The 21,488-nt window shown below is 34.7% G+C and overlaps 1 protein-coding gene across 1 annotated transcript in view; it reads left to right on the top strand.

The window, feature by feature from the left end:
- Positions 1 to 21,488, top strand: part of CTTNBP2 (cortactin binding protein 2) — an 80,946-nt gene that overhangs the window by 32,911 nt on the left and 26,547 nt on the right. Inside the window, exons 4-9 of the mRNA XM_064656053.1 lie at positions 2,379 to 4,029; positions 10,359 to 10,562; positions 15,939 to 16,038; positions 16,492 to 16,642; positions 17,757 to 18,011; positions 20,957 to 21,074. Coding sequence (XP_064512123.1) covers positions 2,379 to 4,029; positions 10,359 to 10,562; positions 15,939 to 16,038; positions 16,492 to 16,642; positions 17,757 to 18,011; positions 20,957 to 21,074 — 2,479 coding nt within the window. The remainder of the gene's footprint in view (positions 1 to 2,378; positions 4,030 to 10,358; positions 10,563 to 15,938; positions 16,039 to 16,491; positions 16,643 to 17,756; positions 18,012 to 20,956; positions 21,075 to 21,488) is intronic.

The following is a 21,488-nucleotide window of genomic DNA, read 5'->3' as shown; positions in this document are numbered from 1 at the left end:
GGAGTTGAAACTAGATGATCTTCAAGGTCCCCTTCCCACCCAAACCATTCTATGATTCTCTTTTTAAGAAAGGGTGGATGTTGTTTGTGAAATGCTTTGTACAGGGTGTATTGATCAACCTGATAAAGCTCTAAAACCCCGGTGGACCCCCTCCACTGCTAAACAGGTTGTGAAATATTTGAAGCCAAGATGATGTTTAAAATGCAGGTATCATTTTCCAGAGTGATTTCTTCCTCTTAGTTCACTCTTACAATGATGGTATGATTTCAGGAAGAAATTTTTCTATTAGTAAAATACACATCACATTAATATTACCATTATGTCTTTATGCTTTTTCCCATTCTTCTGAAGAAAGGAAAGAGGAACTTACAGTCAGATAACATGATTAGAAATGTTGGAAGATTGAGACACAAATTCATCTATAAGTGTAAATTGATGAAGGATTTATTTTTTATATCATTTCACATCCCTCTCTCAAGTGTCCTCTTGTGTTTGAATTCTACTTTAATGTGGGAAAAACTTATCCTGGGAACAATGAGCTGTCACAGGTGCGACTTATTTCTGTTACGACTGCAGACTGCCTCTTGTGCTCATCGTTTGATGGCATGAGTTTTAACTCTAGTCTATGGTATAACTGAAAAGTAGCAAACTGATATTTAAAAGTAGTATTTATATTAGCTTTTGTGTAAATGCAGTTTAGTTAAAAATTAATTGTAGACACATGTACAATGACGTGGAAAAAGCTTCCAGAGCTAAGAAATTTAATTTCCTTATAGAAAGAACATGGAATAGTGTGCTCTGGCAACAGGCTTCTGAGAAAGTTATTACATTGTAATGCCTGGGGTTTTTTTATGCCTTTGTGTCTGTTTGTTTGTTTTTGTCTAGCAACCAAGACAATATTTTAAACTTTGACTGAGAGAGAAGATATTCCATAGTTATTACCTGTCCCCTAGGCCATCTTTTTTCCAACAGGATAGCTTACAGTAAATATATTCACGACACTGTATTGTCTTAAAAACTGAAATTAGTATCATTTTATTGTGACACTATAATCTGATTCTATAATCTATGATTCTTTTTTCACCTGTTGAAGTGAATCACTTATTCCAAGATCTTAAATGTACTGCTGTTTGCCACAGCTTTTCTTAGATTTTATTTTTTGAGTATTGTGAAATGTGCTCATATTGTAGAAGCAAGAAACAGTTTTCTGTTGCAGTCAAAATTAATCATTCATGTTTGTGAGGACTTGATTTATTTTTTTCGTAGGTACCCAACAGTATTTTTCCAGAAAAGATGCCCACTTAAAAAATGTACTTTAGTGGTACAGATCTGAATTGTTTTTTCTCTATCACTGTCTACATAAACATACAGTAGAACTGACAGGACTAAACCAATAAAAACAGTAGAGGAGAAGGAATGGTCACCAATATCTTGGGGTTTTGATTGTTTGATTTTTTTATCAGTCATTCAGGTGAGCCATATAGGAAGCTACTGCAACAGTATGTGAAGGGAGGAGCAGGAAGAAAGAAAATAATTTCTCTTTTATTTTTGACTTGTGAAAAGTTTTCTTGGGAAAATTTAAAGTAATTTTGGTTACACTATTATTAGTAGGTATTTTAAAAATGGTGTATTAACATATTTTTCCATTGCTTTTCTAGAAAAATGTCTGTGAGTAAAAGCATAAATGGCAGGCAAGATGAATTAGAGGCAATGACTACATGAATTAGGGGAAAAATTATTCTTATCCATTATTTGCATTTTAGTAGGTAGTCTTTTTGATTCTAGCTTATAACATAATTTATACATCACTGATGTCAATGAGATTTTCCACTATTAGTAAGTACAGGAAGATATTTGTGCCTGTGCCAAAAAGTTGGTCTCAAAAATGAATGTCTTATTTATAAATGTTAAAATAAGACGTAAGATACTAATTATGGTCATGATGGACTTAATCTCCTTCAGTTGGAGGAAGACCTAAAACCTAATCCTTTAATTTCTAGTCTCAAAGACTTTTCACAAAGCTCATCTCTTGCTTCCATCTGGTTCCTTAGCTTAAAAGATGACTTTCTATTTTGTCTTATGTCTTATTTCTGGAGGACAGGTGGCTCCATCTCTCAGGAATCACAAGCATTTAATCACTTTGGGGAGTCTCTGCGTTGTCAATGGAGGAAAGTAAAGTAGTTTCTAAATTGCTCTTCAAAGATGGCTCTCTCTTTCTTTTTCTTGTGGAAGATTATGTGCACTTGTGTTAGATATCACAAATCCCTTCCTGGGTTCATTTTAGGCATACTCCTAAATATCGGTGTCAAGTTAATACTAGGTTATTATGAAAGTCTCTATCTCATTAATGAGAGTTATTTTCTATGCTTTCTTTACAGTTGGAAATGGAAAAATCTCAGTTACAGAATCTAGAGCTGGAGCACAAAAAGCTGTCCGCTTGCCTTGAAGAAGAACGTGGAAAGAATAAGCATGTAGTATTGATGCTAGTGAAAGAGTGCAAGCAGTTGTCTGGCCGAATTGTAGAAGAAGCCCAGAAACTGGAAGAAGTGATGTCAAAATTTGAAGAGGAAAAGAAAAAGGCTACTGAATTGGAGGAGTCTCTTACAGCTGAGAAACAAAGGAGTACACAAATGGAAGCTCAAATGGAAAAGCAGCTGTCCGAGTTTGACACAGAGAGAGAGCAGTTGCGTGCCAAACTTCATAAAGAGGAAGCACACACCAGTGACCTCAGAGAAGAGAGAGATAAAATGATCAAAATGATTGAGCAATTAAAAAAGGAAAATGAAAGCAAAGCTAACCTTTCTCATAAAAATAAAGATAGGAATCTTGTTTCTGTTTCAGTTGAAACAGAAGAGACAAGTTCAAAAACTGTTGCCTGCCAAACAGATACTGTAGTGATGGACAGTAGCACAGAAAATGTTAAGAAGTTGCCTTTGACTGTCTCTGTAAAACCTTCTACAGTGACCCCACTAGTGTCTGGCAATATAAAAATGAATGTATGTGCCAATGCAGCATTTGTGAAGCCTGTCATTGATAGGCAATCTTCATCTAGTGAACTTGTCCCTCCTACAACTCCTGTTCTTGCACAGAATCAAAACAGAATTGAGGAAAATGGACCAAGTACAGCCTCATCCCCTGATTTACCAAGTAGCCCTTCCCCTTTTTCAAATAGTAATTCTCTTTGCACCTCTACCACACTGACTGCCACAGCTCAGAATTCCTCGCTCACTTCGTCTGTACACAATTTGCATTCACCAACTGCCAATACTACTGGCCATCCAGGCCTAAATCCACGAATCCAAGCAGCTAGATTTAGATTTCAAGCAAATGCAAATGATCAAGACCAAAATGGAAACACAACCCAAAGCCCTCCCTCAAGGGACGTATCCCCTGCTAGCCGTGACAACCTAGTTGCCAAACAGGCAGCTCGGAATACTGTTACCCAAGCTCTTTCAAGATTTACAAGCCCCCAGAGTAGCGCTCTGTCACGGCCGGGGACGTCGCATTCAGTGGAAGCTGGCACTTACCCCCCAGTTGGTAGAATGACTTTAAAGACTCCCAGTGTATCAAGAATTGACAGAGGAAACCCTCCACCTATTCCTCCTAAAAAACCTGGGCTTTCACAAACTCCTTCTCCACCACATCCACAGCTTAAAGTTTTAATGGATAGTAATCGGTCCCCAAATATAAGTGCAAAAACTGACAGCAAAACCGTGACCTCACCTCTTTCAAGTTCACCACAAGGAATCAGGGTAATAAATGAGGAAATTATTTCTAAGTCCTCACCTCAGCTGCCACCAAAACCTGCTATAGATTTATCTGTGGCACCTGCAGGCTGTGCCATACCAGCCGTAGCCTCATCTCAGGTGGGTGCCTGGCCTTCCCACTTTCCTGGACTGAACCAACCTGCATGTTCAGAAAATTCCTTTGTCATTTCCACCACCATTGCCTGTAGCTCCTCCATAAACCCTGTTAGTGCTTCATCCTGTAGACCATGTGATTCAGACAGCCTCCTGGTAACAGCATCAGGTAAAGGGATTGATATGCTACAAACTATCTCCCTCAAAAATAACATTGTGGTTTTCTTATGCATCTCTTGTTTGCTTTATTTGTCTTTTTAACTTTCTCTTTTTTACTTTCTAAAAGTTGAAATTTTCATTTATATTTTTTCCACATTCCAGGGGTATGGGAATTCTTTTGCTGATTTAGTAATGTTATAAATTAGTTTGCTTCCTTAAGGAGGTCTCCAAATTGAAGGGTTTTTTTTAAAGGTAAAGAGGACTGATATTTAAAGTAAATAAGCTGCAGATTATGTTATGTTAAATAATCTCCTTTTGATTGTTTTAATTTATTTTTGGTTAATGCTGTTATTTTGGACTTCAAAATGCTTTCTCAGTCTGAAATTATGTTTTGAATATTACCTCTGCAGGTGATCTTCCATGGAATATGTAGTCCAGTGCTTTGTGAATCTTTTAAGAAATAGGGCATAGCTGGGGCTATGGTGTTCTGCTATGGCATTAGATAGTTGCACATTAAGCCATATAATTGCCTGAATAATAGTGCACTTTCCTATATATCACTACATTCCTATAGAATATGTTTCATTTTTATTTCTATTTTTCTATAGTTCTCCTGGGTTTTGTTGTAGGCTTTTTTTAATACTCATGTATGGCATCTCATAGGTTTACTTCAATAGATATGGGCAAAAGTTTGCTGTTGGAAAGTTAAAGTCTAACTGTTGATTGTCTGGAGTCAGTGCATGTGTCTGCTACTCATTTTGCATTGTGGGGACTTTCTGGTGCATTTAATCTGCCACCAAATTCAGAGAATCTTCTTGATGGCAGTTAAGTAAACAAAGGCAATGCTGATCTACCTTTCAATTAATTGTGGGTCTCCTACAAATCTTTTTTCAGCATATGTCCCTGCTGGGATCAATAATGCTAGAACATTAGGTAGAAGCTCCTCTTTAGCTTGAACTGCAATGAGGAAAAGGAACATGCAGTTTTGGAACACTTTAGACTTTCATCAGCATTGAATAATGTTTGAATTGTCTCAAACTTTCAAGAGTTATTCTCAATTCAGTTATGGTACTTCAGTCCCTCATAACACTAGTCCCTGCGTCATCATCATCTGTGGGATATAAAAGCCCTGCACAGCTAATCTTCCATCACACAACTAATCACTTTCTCTTGGTAGCTGCACCACTAACTGATAAGGCAATTGAACTCATTCACAATTCCTGGGGAAGCTGTTCCAAAAGCAGTGTGTGGCAAGCTGGTATGTGTATATATGGGAGATTCCAGGGTTCTCGTTATTAAGCAATTTTTATTCCCATTCCACTTCATTGAAGACTTCGTACCTGTATCAAGAGTAATTTAGTCATCCTTTTAACATTTGGTTGTGGCACCATACTATCGTAATCCCCTCTCCTTTCTGAACTGTGCCATAAAAATATGAACTCAGAAATCTTATCCTTTTATTAGTCTACTACTTCTCAGAGTCAAAACCAGTGGGATTTGATGACTGCCTTTTAGTTTGCTGTTTTTCATATGGATGTCCTGAATTTTCATCTTAAATTCCTATTCCTAGATGAATATGATTGCCATGTCAGATAGGTCATTTGTCTTCCAGTATTCCAGGTATTTTCCAAACTTAATTTGCCTTTGGGTGCTATTAGGCTTCATAATGGAATTAAAACTTCTTTAAAAAAAGATAAATCTAAGATTTTATGAACATATAACAAATTACTGGCAAAATCAGCTCCAAAATGAATATTTTTTGTAGACAAGAGATTGTCTCCTATCAGCGTTACGTTAGGCTGTATATTTCAGTTAGTATTACGTTAATTATATGATATTTGGTAATAATTTAAGATAGTTCTGGGTTATTCTTTAAAAAAATAAATCTCATACCGTAAAAATGAAATTACCAGGGCTTGACTTCATTACTCCATGTATTGTTATTGCTTTAGTTTGTCCTTCGAAGTATAAACTTTTTTCTTAGAGCAATCAGCCTTTTCAATAGGACTCCTCCCCCAGATAATCAGTTTGTGTTTCTCACAAAGTTTGTGACAGTTCTCAGAGACAATTCTCAAAGATAGGATTTTTGTCAAAAATGGTTAGTTTTTTAAAATTGTGTTGTTTTGTGTTAAGATTGCCTTTCTTTCTTTAACTCTCTTCACTTGTTTTTGGGAGAGATGGAAATATTTGCGTTCATTTAATTCCCTTACAGTCCTTGCTCTGAACATTTGGCGCTTGTAGTAGTTTGTAAGCAGCACTGCTTTTTGTGATTTTTTGCAATTGCAGATGGGAAACATATCCCATGATCTAAAGTCTGCAAAGAAAGAGTGCGTAAACTCTACTTAGTTGTAGGCTGTTATTAATATAGAGATGTCATTTTAGTATCTCCTTTACTGACTACATACAAACTCAAAGAATCTTAATATCTGTAATATTCAGGTAAATATTCAGGAGCTTCTTTATCTTTTACCCAAACTAATGCTTATATTTTATTGCACTTATTTTTCAATTCCATTTTATTTATATTTTTAAGGGAACTTAATCTATTTTGGCCAAGTGTTCTGATAAACTGCAGAACTAAATACACTTTGAGCAACAGATGTTATGCAAGTACAGAAAGACATTTCCTTCAAAATTTTATGCTAAGAAAATAGTTAGATTTTATAAATATATATGGAAATAGATTTTTGTCCTAGGAAAGATAAACCAAATTTAATAACACTGTTTTTGTTAAGACGATGTGGTCAGTAATGCCTGAATTCATGTCACTTATTCACTTCTTTCAGTTTCTTTTTTAAGTATGACTTTTCTTGAGGTGAACATCTAACAAACTACAAATACTGCTGAAACCTCCTTCCCATATCTGCGTTTTTGTGCCCTTTAGGGACAGATTCAGTTAGTTTTAATGATCTGGTTGATTTTAATCTGTTTTATTTACTTTATTTTTTAGAAAATGTTTAGAATTTCAATTTTACTTTCAGTTAAAGCAGAGCACAGTGAAATCTTATTCATATTTTTTTGTATAGTAAGTAGAGAGCTTCAATCAGAATTTTTTAATATTTTTAACAACAGAGCAAACCAAATTTAACATATTAAAAGAATCCTTCATTTTTGTATTTTTTTTGTTTGTCAATAAGTTCATGCATCTTTCTTCTTACTGAGGAGTCAGAAAAATTGATGATAATAATATAATCACTAAAGTATTTCAATTATTAATTTTAAAAGAGTTTCCTAGTTAGTTTCTTTAGGAACATATCAACAGCCTGATTTTCAGTAAGGACGTGTCTTGGTTCTAGAAAGAGCAACTTTTAAGAGCAGACTTAAAATCAGAGCAATGATCTTGTCAATTATGTATTCTGCTAAATAAATGTCATAATAACTTCACTCACAGATGGGGCATTGTACCATGTGTTGTTCTTTTTATCCCTGGTAGGAAAAGACACCGGCTTTTGCCATTAATGTTAAGCAGACTGCGGGTAGAGAAATTACAAGGAACATTTATGACACGATTCAAAATCTGCAACAGTGTTTTCATTAACTTAACAGTCTTTGAACAGGTGCCAAAATGCTTCTGCTCTGTTTGGATTTCCACATTTCAATGGCTGTAAGACCTCAGAATGGAAACAAATGTAGGCATTTGGATTTTCGTACCCCTGGGATTTCTCCCTTCGCTTTCTTCTTGGTTTTGTGCTTTCTATGTCATTCTTCAATGAAGTATATTTTTTTATTTTGCTCATTTGTATAAATTTTTGTATAAATTGATTTATTCTCTCTGTACAATTGGCTTTGAAGATAAAAGTGGGAGGGGATGTGAAGGACTCATCTAGGCTCTGAAATTAACCATCTCACATTCTGAAGCTGATGCCAGAAGCTGTTTTTGACTGTCCCTCTGCCTTTCATCACTGCATGACCTACAAGCTTTCACAGATGCTTCACATTTCCTAACTTTTTGCATCTGTAATGATGTGCCTTATTTATTGGTATCTTCTAATGTTGGTGTATTTTATTGGGTTAATTGAACTTTATTATGTTGCTTTACACTGATAATAGAAGCTAAAGTTATATTTATGTTATTACCTATTCTTTTATCTTTTTCAGTAGAAGGTTTGCATTTAATGGTAACCTAGTATAATGAATTTCATCACCGAATTGCAGCATCATATTTTTCATTTCAAGAAGGTGAAATGAAACTTAACACACCACATGAGGCATAAAAAACTTCCTTTCATTTTGATATTTCTGTAAAGGATGCTTTAAAAACAAGCAAACAAACAAACAAAACACATCAAAAATATTTTCAAAAAGGAAGGGAACCCAGAAATACTATTCATATTACCAAAATTCCAGTATATCTTTGTTAACAAATGTTAGTAACTCGAGTGCCACCCTGAGCAATATCCACTCTCAGTTAACTGTTATAGCAAGACAGTAAAAACTATGCAAGTACTATTTTAAGAACATTTATATATGTATGTATATATATATATATAAATAGCTGCAGCACAGTTAGTTTCAAAGAATAACAAAAGGTTGAAAAAATAAAACCACTTTTATAATGGAAAGGAATAAGAAAAGTTATTCTTTGGACCTTAGGGAATTTTGCCACTTAAAGGATGCAGTTTACTTTGTATATTGCTTATTGGTTTTTTTAATAAACTTCAAACCTCAAAATTAAAAATACTGGACAAGCAAATATTAGTAAGAATATTGATAGTCTGAAGTGAGCTTCAGAATTGAAATTATATGAAGATGCACGGAGTTAACTCTACAATTTGTCATTGATTTAAAGTTGGATTTATAAGGTAACTTCATAGCTCTAGTGATGACTTCTTATAGTGGGTATCAAAAATATAAGTTAAATAATAAGCTAATATTTGTGAAAATACTGCAAATGTGTTTCCTTTAGATACTAAACTAGTAAACTTAATTTGAATTGACAAATTTAGCTTACTTTAGAAACAAATATGAAAATGCTCCAAGCATTTATTGTTTTGGTTTTTTGAACTGGAATCAAGCTACATGTTCTTCATTGGCGCTGCTCAGGTGATGAATTCTTGTGTAAGTCTTGACATTAATTAAAATTTATCCGGATCTTACATTCTATGGAATTCTATTGGGCACTTCCATTTAATTTCGTTTTCCAAGATGTGAAAGAGATTATCATGGCATAATAGAGCTGCTGCCACGTACTGTTTCTAGTTCAAGGTGTTGAAGGTTGGATAGCACTTGATCAGCTTGAATGGAGCTGAAGATAATGCCCTGCAGCTCCCCTTCAGTCTTGGACGTTTGAAAATCACATTAAAAGCTGCATAAAACTTGCTTTGTATTGTCAGATTTCAGCCTCAAATAGTAGCCTATTTGTGGCCACAGAAGCCAAAGTTACTTATTCAAGAGATAAATATAATGTGGATTTTCTAAAGGTAATGGTGAAAAAATTATAAAACCCACCTTTCTCCATTTTCTCTTGCAGTCCTTGATCAAGGAAGAATGCACAAAATATTCCATGCCTTATGCAGCAAACTTCATATTCTTAACAAAGTCCCTACTAAAGCTGCTAAGTAATCAACAGCACATTTAACAACAACTCCTAAGCTTTCAGAGCCTTGGATTGAATATTTTTTGTTAATGGGGTGACTTGAAAGCTTTCACTCATAAATTTTATATAACCTGTTATTCATTCACACTGGAGCATTTTATAATATGTTGTTTAAGTATTGCTGAGTAAAAGGAACATTCTCTTAGGGTAGAGTTCAATAATTAATACAGTTATTTCTGTATTATTTGTGTAAATGATTTCTAAGTTTTTTTTCAAACTTATTGAAAGACACCTAAAGTCATTAAGGGCTCTCTGTGCAATTTATGTTTTTAACTGCAAGCGAGTTATATAAATATTAAACATATAAATACTAAAATTTACACTAAGACTGTGAGGAGGATATTTCATATAAGTACTTTGTTTTGAAAACCTTTATATAGATACTTTAAATAAAATCTTCCCAGCCTATTGCAAATAAATTAAAACTTGTATAAAACTTTTATTAGTTTCTGAATTTGAATAATATAATTTTTTTGAGACATCCATCTGCAGTTGATAACAGGTTCCACATTGACCTTTTGTAATGAAATCCCATTCATTTGCATTAACAACTGTCACCCCTGAATGCAGGTTTTATTTTTCAGAATACCTTCTAATGTGTAGACAAAGCATCATCATAAAACTTGTGCTAAACTAACAATTGCTGTCATTTTGAAGATACTTTTTAGCTTTTAAAAGAAAACAGAAAATGCAGGCCTTTATTTATGTGTCTTCCATCTAATTTCTGTTGCTTTAACTCGCAGGCTGGTCTTCCTCCCTAACCCCTTTGTTAACAAGTGGTGGTCCTGTCCCCCTGGGTGGCAGGCCCACCCTTCTTCACCAAGCTGCTGCCCAGGGAAATGTCACTTTATTATCAATGCTGCTTAATGAAGAAGGACTGGACATTAATTACTCTTGTGAAGATGGCTATTCTGCCTTGTATTCTGCTGCTACGAATGGACATACAGGTAAATTATACTAAGTTTTATCATGGCATCCATGTAAAGTAGTGAAAGCTTATTTCATAAGTTTTTAGTATTCAATTAGGTCAGATGCATGTTTCTTAAAAATATGAAATTGAAACTGAAATATATAGATTTATATGACCAAAGTCATGGTATGGTATAGCATATATATATAAGCAATGCTTCTGGAGGCAGAATTTTGTAACACAGAAAGCATTTGAAAAGAAAATAGCTTGTGGTAGCATTCTGCAGGAACATCCATTCTAATTCTCTACTCCCTTCCTATAAAAAGCCACCAGATATCATCACCCCCTGTTCTGTGACGAACTAAAGATCTTTTGTAGCAATGGTAACTTGAAAGAAAGAACTTTCCAGGGAGTAAGCAGGAAAGAATAGGTCATCACCAGGGTTTTGATCTTCTTCAGCAGCAGTGAAAATGATGAAAGATATTGTCAGAATAGTGTGTTGCTTGGGAAATAAAATGAACTGTCTTTATTTTTGAAATAAATGAAATAGCCTTTGTTTGTTGTCTAGGTTCTCCTGACAAAATTAGCAGTTTTCTTTTTCTTCCCCCACTACCCCAACCATCCTCTGCCTTGAACCTTTCAACAGTCAGTCTTCATGTTTTATGAATATATTTATGAAATGCAGCAAGTATGTTAGATATGAATTTCAGGGATACAAACTCCAAGTAATAATTTTCAGGCTTTTAACATAAGGCTTTGAACAGCAGCTTCCTTTAGAAGTCCAGTGCACATTACCGTGGTTTTTTCTAATTATGTAAAAATCTCCTAGTTTCTTATTCTGCAAGTAATATCACTGTGCTATTTTGGACACTAAAGATGAAATCCAGCAATACCAATGACAAAAATTCCATTAATTTTTAGTAAAGGCAAGATTTTATTTCAGAGTAGAAGGTGAAACATTAAAGCCACTGCTTTCAAGAGTACTTTGTGGTTTTATTTAACAAAATATTTGTTAGTAACATGGTTAGAAAACCTTGATCCAGTGTTCAAAATAGTATTTTGAGAGACTATTTCATAACTTTTCTCAGGTATTTTAAAAAATAAAAGTAAAGTTAGGCTACAAGATCCGTAGCTAGGCATATAGTGTATATTTTTTGACATGTTCAGGGTTAATTTTGCTACCAGGCATATGGAAGGAGGAATTTTCCCTTTGCTTGGAACAATATATTTTGTCTTTGCTTGCCTAGGCGCTATGGCCTATTTTGTAGAAACAGCTGGGCCTTTTCACCTGATAGATTCTTTCCTGTTGCCAAAATCTTCAAAATAGTGGAAAAGTCCCTTTTTTTCTTTTGCGTTTTTTTCTTTTTTTTCAACTTTTTTTCTGCAGTATTAAGAGTCCGAGTTTATTATATTGTGTGGATTTATTTTTCTCCCCTCACTGAAAGGATGTTCAGTGGATTCTTCTGGGCTTACATTGATTTATCATTGCTGGTCTTTGTGGGAGATCAAAATTGACCCAATTCTTCTTTACTCATCTTGTATTCCAAAAATGTTTCAAAGAAAATACCCCAACTTTCAGTTACAATTACTGAGCAGCTCTTACTGACAGCAAAGGCAATTTGGTTTCTTGTTTTATTGTCAAAATTTCAAATACAAGAGGCACTTGACAGAAGTGTGAAAACACAGTAATAAAAACAAACACATGCATATGCATCCTGTAATTGTTTAGTATCTTTTACTTTTTAAGATAAAAAATATATTACAGAGGTTACTCTTCTATTTATAGTTGACAGGATGTCAAAAATACTTTTGTTGTACAAATCATCACATTTTAGCAACTAAATTAATTGTATGAACTCTGAATTAGAGAATCACACAGCAGCACTGTTGATGTTTCCTTAATACATTACATGAAAACTGATAGTAGCATTATAATATTTTTGGAGGAAGATTTTTGTGCTTAACTTTAATATATAATCCTTTTTCATTACTTGCTTTTGCTCCCAAGTGCATGGATATATGCAACAATTCAAAATGGAGAGTTTTAAAAACAAGTTTATGTAAAAATATATAGGTTTAAGAAACAAAGAATAGAAATAAATATTATTAAAAGTTCTTTTCAATAACTCTTTTCAACTAACCAGGAGGAAAGAAATTACATTTATTTAATTTAAGGATTAAATAATTTATTGTTCAAAGTTTTCATTGTGTTGAGTAGGGTTGTCAGTGGTAAGTTTATGTCTTTTGACTGGGTTTTTTTTCCTTAGAATCAGACGATCACTTAGGTTGAAAAAGACCCTTAAGATCAGCAAGTGTAAACAAAAGACTTAACACATAAGCTTAACTTAGTGGGTGATGACACCATGATTTAATTTACTGTGAATGTTTTCAAAATGGAGTTAGTGACTAAGTGGATTTGGAGATTTCCAGGACCTTTCTAAGTCAACTAACCAGATTTTCCTATTTCTCCTGGAAAAGATTTGGCCAGAAGAAAAGAGTAACTCTAAACTTGGTAAGAGCAATCATAGTGAGTACCTTCCTTCAGAAACAAACACCATGTTGCAGACAGTGTGAGAAGAGTGAAAAGTGAATGATTTCCGCACATTTTCAGTGAAAAAATACGGTATTTGAGACATGTAGATAACTAGAAAATGGTAGAGCACATTGTAACCAGCATGGTGGCAGCAGCTGTTGCATGCTCTCATGAATTACACAAGAAAAGAGAGCACTGAAATATTCTGTCCTAATTAATCCTTATTGCAAAATATGTAGCTTTAGTGCAAAACAGTTGCCTTTTGAGAGCTGCAGCAGAGGATTTTTCCAGCTCGTGAAGTTAATAGCAGATGCTTTGTTTCTGACACACACTGTCCCTAATTCTGTAGGTCTGAGAGAGAGAACTTCACCCTAAAAATAGACACTTTCTTTGTGTTTGAATGGACATGAGGAAACTGTTATTTTTATTATTTTTATTATTTAATCACTAGATTTGGATAGCTGAACAGATTGCTTTGTCGGGCTGTCTTGGTTTGATCCATTAGCAAAGCAGAAGCCGCTTCTGTCTGTTATGCACTTAACATGTACAGTAGTTCTCTTAGCTAATAGATCTGCATAACTGTATTGTGTTGTAAATCCTGACCATTCTCTGCCATGTGAGGTGGTTGAGAAAGACAGAATGAAACAATAAAGAGTTCCTGAACCTGAGAGATGTGAAGAGAATAATAATATCCTTTGGACTCAGCTATGTGCTAATCATATGCATTTATGATATAATTGATTCTGTTCTGTCCTGAGTATTTGGAGGCTGTGGCATCCTGAGTGATAGGAAAAAACTGGAATATGTGGGAAGTAGAAAGGAGTGAGGTGCAGAGACATACAGCTACACGGAGTCAGCTTTGTCAAGCCACCGGATGTATCTGCATGGTGTTTGCCAGCACTCTGGAAGAACTAACTACCCGGCTGTGGTGGAGAGCAGTAAAGTCTCCAGGTGTTTGTGCTAATTCACTTCCATGTTTTGCTTTTATTTTGACCAAAACCTTTAATTGAGTGATAACATCAATGTCTGTCTTGTGCCTGCCCTTCCACCCAGTGCTCCCCACTGCTGATCATTTCTGTGGCAGACAGGAGTGAACTGGAGTTAATGAGCCTGGAGTGACCCAAATTACCCAAATCCCAATAAAAAGTCCATACAGAGGACCCAGGCTTCTTGGAGATAATTGCTCTTTTACTTGACATGCCACCAGAACATGTCTTGTAGAGTTTATTCACTCACATGGTGTGCGTTATGGAAGTAGCTGTATTTCCTCATGCCCACACTTTCCCCTTAAACACCTCTTTTCAGTGAACTTCTTCAGAAACAGTATTTTCACAGAGATAAGCTACCACCTGAATGGTCTGCCAATCAATAAATGAATTAACTGTACCTTTCTAGAAAGGTAGTCTTGTTCTGTGTGTTCTTCATGGCTTTTGCATGGCTAACATATGCTTTATGAAGAAACAGAAGAGTATTCTAGTCAAATACTTGAAAGTGCTAGATGAAAATTTCTACAATATCCCTCATAAACTTTAGAAATATTACAGGATGTCAAACAGGAATCTGTATTTTCAAGTTAATCATTAATTATAAGACTGGGAATGATTACGAAAAGAAAAAAAAGATAGGTCATTCTTAGCAGAGGTATTTTTTGAGTTAAAAAGCAAATGAAAATATAATTTTATTTTAAGTTGGTATTATCTTACAATTGGAAGGACTGGGTAAGTTAGTTAACTGAGAGCTTCTTTGTGACTTAAAAAAATATTACAGATCAAGTCCTGGTAGCTTATTGTGACAACCAACTTTACAACAACGACAACAAAAAAGTCATTTCAGATCAGATTACTTATTTCAAAATTAATCTTAATTTACAATATAATAAGGTAGAGTGTTTTAAAATCTTATTTCTTAATATTAAATTATTTATTCAATAAACTCTCCAACATCTGTATTAATATTTGAAAAAATTATAATGGGAGTAAATACATTAAAGAGTGGTTTAGATTAGTCAGATTTCTGCGTAATTCTTAATATGTGTTTCTGGTGTCTAGAGATAAACTTCACCAGCAAAGCTTGGCTTCATGATCTTGCTGAGTGCTGGAATAGCATTCATTAAGCCTGCTCAGAAAACAGGTCAGGAGTTTATAAATGATGTTGTAGCTGAGCTTATTTTCCAAGTAATAGTTTCAATTAAAAAAGACTTGCTTTATTATGGTCTAGAACCAATTTCAAGAATGAGGAGCAGATTAAGTATTTTCTTCAAACTTAATTGCATCAAATGATATTCCAATTTGTGGATGAAAAGCAGTCTAATTACTATGTAATTAATTATCTTAATTTAGCTGTAGGGATGGTGAAATCAGGCTGATACTATTTGTAGCATGTCATTTTGGAAATATATGAATGGGAATGGTTTCCGGAGGTTTGTCAGCTTATTTTATTTGTCACTGCACTCCTCAATCAAAGTGTCCTAAAACAAGACTGACCAGTGTGTTGCTTGAGTTATGTGTGGCTTGTGAACATTTCCTCTGTGGCCCTGGTATTTGGGATTTATCACTTGACTGCCAGTAGGCAATGATGCCTTTAGGGACTCCTGGATAATTCAGATTCCCTACTTTGGAGGTAAAATAGGTAAAAACACTGTGGGAGTTGCCAGCAGTGGGCATGTATTCGAATCCCAGCAGAACCCAACCTAAGGCTTCTGCAAAAGGGTGGTGGTGCCCCCAGGGAGTCAAGTCTCACCTCTGCCCTGCAAACTTCTTCCTGTCCCCTAAGGTGTGTGACCTGTAGTCCAAAAGACTGGCTGATGTTGCCCCTTGAGCCTCTGGTAATTTTAACTGCTCGGTTTTGTTGACTCAGTCTATGATTCTGCTCCATTTTTAGATTGTGTGAGATTGCTGCTGACTGCAGAAGCACAAGTTGATGCTGCTGATAAAAATGGCTTTACACCCTTATGTTCAGCAGTTGCCCAGGGACATGTTAAGTAAGTGAAGTCTTTGAGATTTTGGCTATCAGCTGTTATTCTATTTTATATTCTTAGTACTTTTTTCATTACGTTATTGTTGCATTCTTAGGTATAAATGCATTTAACTATAATTTATTGAAAGCATCTACTTAAATGCCTTTTTTGTTGTTCAGCTGAAGGTTTTTCTTAAGCAACTGTCATCAAATGCTTATCAGGCTTGTGAAATTCAGTGTTTTACATTCACAGTTTTTAAATATCTCTACAGTAGTTTAAGATTTACAGGTTTAAAGTAACCTGTCTTTATACCTATCTTATAAAATTATATCTTATACTTGTCTATGTGGGGTGATCACAAGTAGATCTGTATCTGTAAAATCAGTACTTTTTAAAAAATATTTAAATGTTGTAAGTTATGAAGAGGTTTTGGATGTAAAATATAAGACAATTTTACTGTTTTATTGTTTGCTGTAGGTGTGCAGAATTATTAATTATGTATCAGGCTGATATTAACCATGCTGCTGAAAGAGGACAGACGCCTTTGTACTTGGCCTGTAAAAATGGAAATAATGATTGTGTTAAGATATTGTTGGAAGGTGGAGCAGATCGAACAGTAAAAACCAATGTAAGTTAAAATAGTTCGTAAAGTTAAAGTACCTTGTATAGTACTGAATATTTACATTAAAATATTTATTTAAAGCTTTCTTTAAAGCTGGAATAAACTGTGTTATTTGAAAATAGTATTTTGTTCTTTTCATGATATTTTCTGGCTTTTTAAAAACTGTATATTATCTAAAATCTCCAAAATTATGTGACTTTCATATAATTTTACATATTTGAGATTTTACCTGCGATTTGCTGCAGACTTTTCTCCAGCACTGCATTTGTAAAACAGAACTTTTTTGGTCTGACTTATTTTTAAAGTGGAGAAGTGAAAATAGGGATTTGCTTCCACTTTTTATGTTAGGTTGCTTTATGGTTGTCCTTGAGGGGACAACACCTCAAAACTTTTTTGCCAGTATTGTAACATCTCATATATCACAAATGAGAGAAATGGCAAAAATAATTGTATCTAGAGGAGAAAGGGGAGGAGGACTGTCTCAAAATTAACATCTATCAATTGCCTTTTTCAGGTGCTTTCCTAAGTTTTTCTTAAGACTCTTACGTAAACATGACAATAAATGTGGGTGGTAGGCTGTCCAAAAATACAGCACAAGGAGTAGTAGCTTCACAGAACATTCTGCTCCTCCTGTAATTATTACACTGAATTTTTTATCATTCATTTATTTTGCATCTGGAAAGTAAATATATTGGACTTGCAATGAGAGAAAGTTGTGATGTCAAAACCATGAAACTGACTGATTGATTAATGCAAAATGAAATAATATTGATAGTTAGAATCATGTTAGTTTAATACATTATAAGGAAGCAGTTTACTAACAGCATCTAAGTCCTGTATCACTTAGACTCTTCTAAAAATTTTGAAGACTTTATTTGCTGGGCTGTCCTTGGAGAAAGCTGTAAAATTTTCTTTCTGTTACATTTTCTTCCTTCTCTTTCTTCCACCCCAAAAACATACAAGCAACAGTTTTTCCAAAGGATTATTATGTCACCTCCCCTTGCTTATCTTCTTAATTTCCAAACAGAACCTTCTGTTCAGACTCATTGCTGATATAAGTCTGCAAGCATTCTTCTATGTGTTTGGTGGGAGTGTGCTGTTTGATTTTGGTTTTTTTCAGGATGGCTGGTCACCAATTCATGCAGCAGTGGATTCTGGTAATGTTGAAAGTCTCAAGCTCCTTATGTACTATGGAGAGCCAAACAGCAGGAACTCTTTGGCAGATGCAGAGCCTAATTTAGACTACTTTGGTTTGGAGAAGAGAGGAGATGACTACAGCACTAGAGTAAAGCCTGTTGTTTCTGCAGATCTCATCAACCATGCTGACAAAGAGGGTTGGACTGCTGCCCACATAGCAGCATCAAAAGGCTTTAAGGTCAGTCTGTGTGAAAAGTTACAGTAACCTGATAGAATTTAGGCACGATAAATTCTTTTATCTTTGAAGTATTAAAATTTAGATGTCAAATCGAAGTTTATTATCTAATTTCTTGGCACACTTGATTTAACAAAGACAGAAGTATACTACTAGTGGACAATTTACCCCAGAACCTAAGTGTCAAATGGGGTGAATTGTCCTATTTAAATGTTTTGTTTCTTTGTGGACAACAATAAAAACACAAAACAAGTATTACTTGAGATTCAGGTTTTCAAAGTTAAGGTGAGGTGAATCCCACCCTGAATGCCAATTCAATGGGTGTCATGTACTTACGAATGTACATTAGGTGAGCATAGCTTCCGGTTATAGGTAGGGATGATTTAGCTATGCACAATTCTTCCTGTGGGTAGGAAGGAGAGGAAAAGCAATTTGAGAATCAGATTTGTGCAGTAATACATTGTTTAATTTATTATTTCAGGCAGCTTTTTTTGGCAGGCAGTGAGTATGGTTTTGGGGGGTTGGGTTAACTGATGACATGGAGAATGACCTGACAGGTTTTACTGATGACAAGCAGGAAGATTTCTGGAAATTGAATATTACTTGAAGATTTTGACATCAGAAGTCATGCACTTCTAATGCTGACTGTTTAAAGGACTTCTTTTTATATGACAGCTGTCAGTCAGATCTTACCGTGAAATTTTTACCCAGGAAGAAAATGGAGGATGCTAAACACAGAAGAGAGTGAATTTTAAGAAAATATAATCTAAGACTTCAAAACTCAGCTTGTGATTACATACCTAGTTCAGTATCTGTCATTATGTTCATTTTTTTCCTGATATATATGATACATATATATGATATACTATGATATATTCAAAATAGATACAGATTTAAGATTCACTTTATTAAGTTACGTTTTTTTAGGGACCAGCCACTGCTTATTCAGAATTTTGCATTACAAAAAGTCAGTGTTCCATTACCAGTGTCTCTTAGGCAGATGCAGACTCTTATTCTGGTTTCCACTCATCTGAATTTAAATGGAGTTTAGTCTGGAAATACTTAATGTGCAATATGTTGGCTCTTTCTGCAATAAGATAGTCCTCAGGAACTTGGAAGCTAGGTTTCATTTTCTGTCTAAAAGTTGCTTTGAGGTGATCTCTTGAAGGTTCTGACACTGGAAGTCTTCATGTATATCTTTCATTAATAAGTCAGGGGTTTGAGTTTCTGAGCACACTCCAAGTCAGCTGTTTGAGGTTAGTCTCTTAGGTGATGAAGGCAGTATATAGCTGGCAGGCAGATTGCTGGTTTTAATGTTACAGAGACTTTATGAAACTGTATTTGATTAAATGCATTTATTGACTTGAGGTATGTTTGGGATATTAAAAAGCTAAAATAGCCATTTCAAGTGCTGTTAACACTTTGCCTTCATTCTCTAATCCATTATCTACACTGCATATCGTTCATTCTACCATATGATAGCTGCTATTATAAGCAGTGCTGGCACTTGCATATTTTTGTTCCAAGATGGATAGGTGCCATTCTTTACAGATGCTTTCTGCTAGGACATTTTAGCTGTTCTTTCATAGGCAACAGAGCCAACAAAAATCCTCATTTTACTAAGGAAATAGGCTTGTTTCTTTGTTCTGACCCACTTCTTCCTGCTTTACTTCCCACATTCAGCCTCACAATTCAGTCCTCTGCCTTCTGCTGTCTTTGCTATTCATTGCTCCCATTTGATAGTCAACGTTAATGAACTAACCTGGCAGGAAAATACATGCTTTTTTCTGCTTGATTTTCTTCTGGCAAACTTAGTGAACTAATCCATTTTTTAAAAGCAGTTGCAAGTGCTGGAACTACAGCCTGGTAAAATTTCACCTCACAGGCAAATATACCTTGAATAACTGCTATGTTTATGAAAGGTCTCAGGATGTCAGATATACTGACAAAAGTTTCTGGTAGAACAGCTACAAAACATTAGCCAAAACTGCAAGAAGCCACTGTTCTGCATCAACATACTTAATAGCTGCTTCTCTGTGTTTTCAAGGTTTTGTTTCCCTGCTATGCTTAACCCCAGAGATTATTAATACAGTATTAACTGGTATAATTTCTGTTGGCATCTTTTTTTTTTTTAAATATGGCTATGGGACCTTTAATATTTTTATACATCTTACAGTATGATTGTACCAATCCAAACTTATATGATATCATCTTTCTAATAAATTTTAAGGTTTTTTCCTTTGGATGAGTATATGACTTTTTTTAAGAGGGCATCATGTTGTTGGCATCCACAAGATGTTTATACTCTGACTTAATAAAAATGTGGGTTTATTTCACTGCATTGTTACTATGCTTGCAGAAATTCAGGTTTACCTGCCAAAGAAGAGGCTTGCAGGGTGATTTTAAAATGATTATTTTTCTGTGTCCCAATGAGATATCAGGCGTGATAGAGACTCATACTTGATTAATTGCAAAGTGAAAATTGGTTTTATGGATTGCTATCTAAATAGATTCATTTATTAGTCTGATTAAACTTTAGAATTGCTTATTTGATGTTACTTGAACATTGAGCCCAAGATATTCAAACCAGGTTACGTAGATGGGCTTCTATTTCCTTATGAATACCTAAACTAGTGGCCAGATATTAGGAATTTCTTAATTCAACTGATCAGCACTTGATCAGCTTGGAGACTGTAGAAGCCTGGCTGTGTATGTTCTGCTTTTTCAAAATCATAATTTGAGACTTTCAGGTCTGCTATAAAATATTTTTACTCTGGTTTTCAACCTCCTGCGTAACATCATTTGGATTTTCATCTATAGAAACTCCGTAGCTGATTATCTTTGGAAATGCACGTGTAAGAATATCAGTTAGGAGTCTAACTGCATATTGGTAGAACACTTTAATGCAGCAAATGGACAAGCAAATAATACAGTTCCTACCTTTGCAGAACTGTCTAGAAATCCTTTGTAGCCATGGTGGACTAGAGGCTGAGAGAAAAGATAAGTGTAATCGAACATTGCATGATGTTGCCACTGATGATTGCAAACATCTCCTAGAAAACTTAAGTAAGTAAATGCTATCAACACTATATAAAAATGTTTTTAATAAAGAACTTGTGGGACAAAAATGAGAAATATGGAAAGAGTAGTTGTCACTTCTTTGGCACCACAATATTAAGTTTCCTTAAGCTAGCAAGTTTCTATTCTTCAAATTTTGCAAAAGCATATGATAAAATTTTGTTTGAGGTTATTAAATGACTCATATCTTTGTTTTTAAACCATTTGAAAAGATGGTACATATTGTACATGTGCAAACATCCATATTCTCTTAAAATTTCTGAATTTAATATTAGAATTACTTTTTCCAAAGCTATTATCCTCCTCTTATCTTTTCTTCAAATTCTTGCAGAAGTAGTCACTTAGTGGTGGATAACTGTCAAATTTCTTCAGGCTAAGACAATCATCTAGTCACATCTGAAT

The sequence above is a fragment of the Pseudopipra pipra genome, chromosome 5, assembly GCF_036250125.1.
Source record: "Pseudopipra pipra isolate bDixPip1 chromosome 5, bDixPip1.hap1, whole genome shotgun sequence".
Lineage (NCBI taxonomy): Eukaryota > Metazoa > Chordata > Aves > Passeriformes > Pipridae > Pseudopipra > Pseudopipra pipra.
The sequence above is the reverse complement of the archived record's forward strand: the minus strand, read 5'-3'. Positions and strand labels throughout refer to the sequence as shown.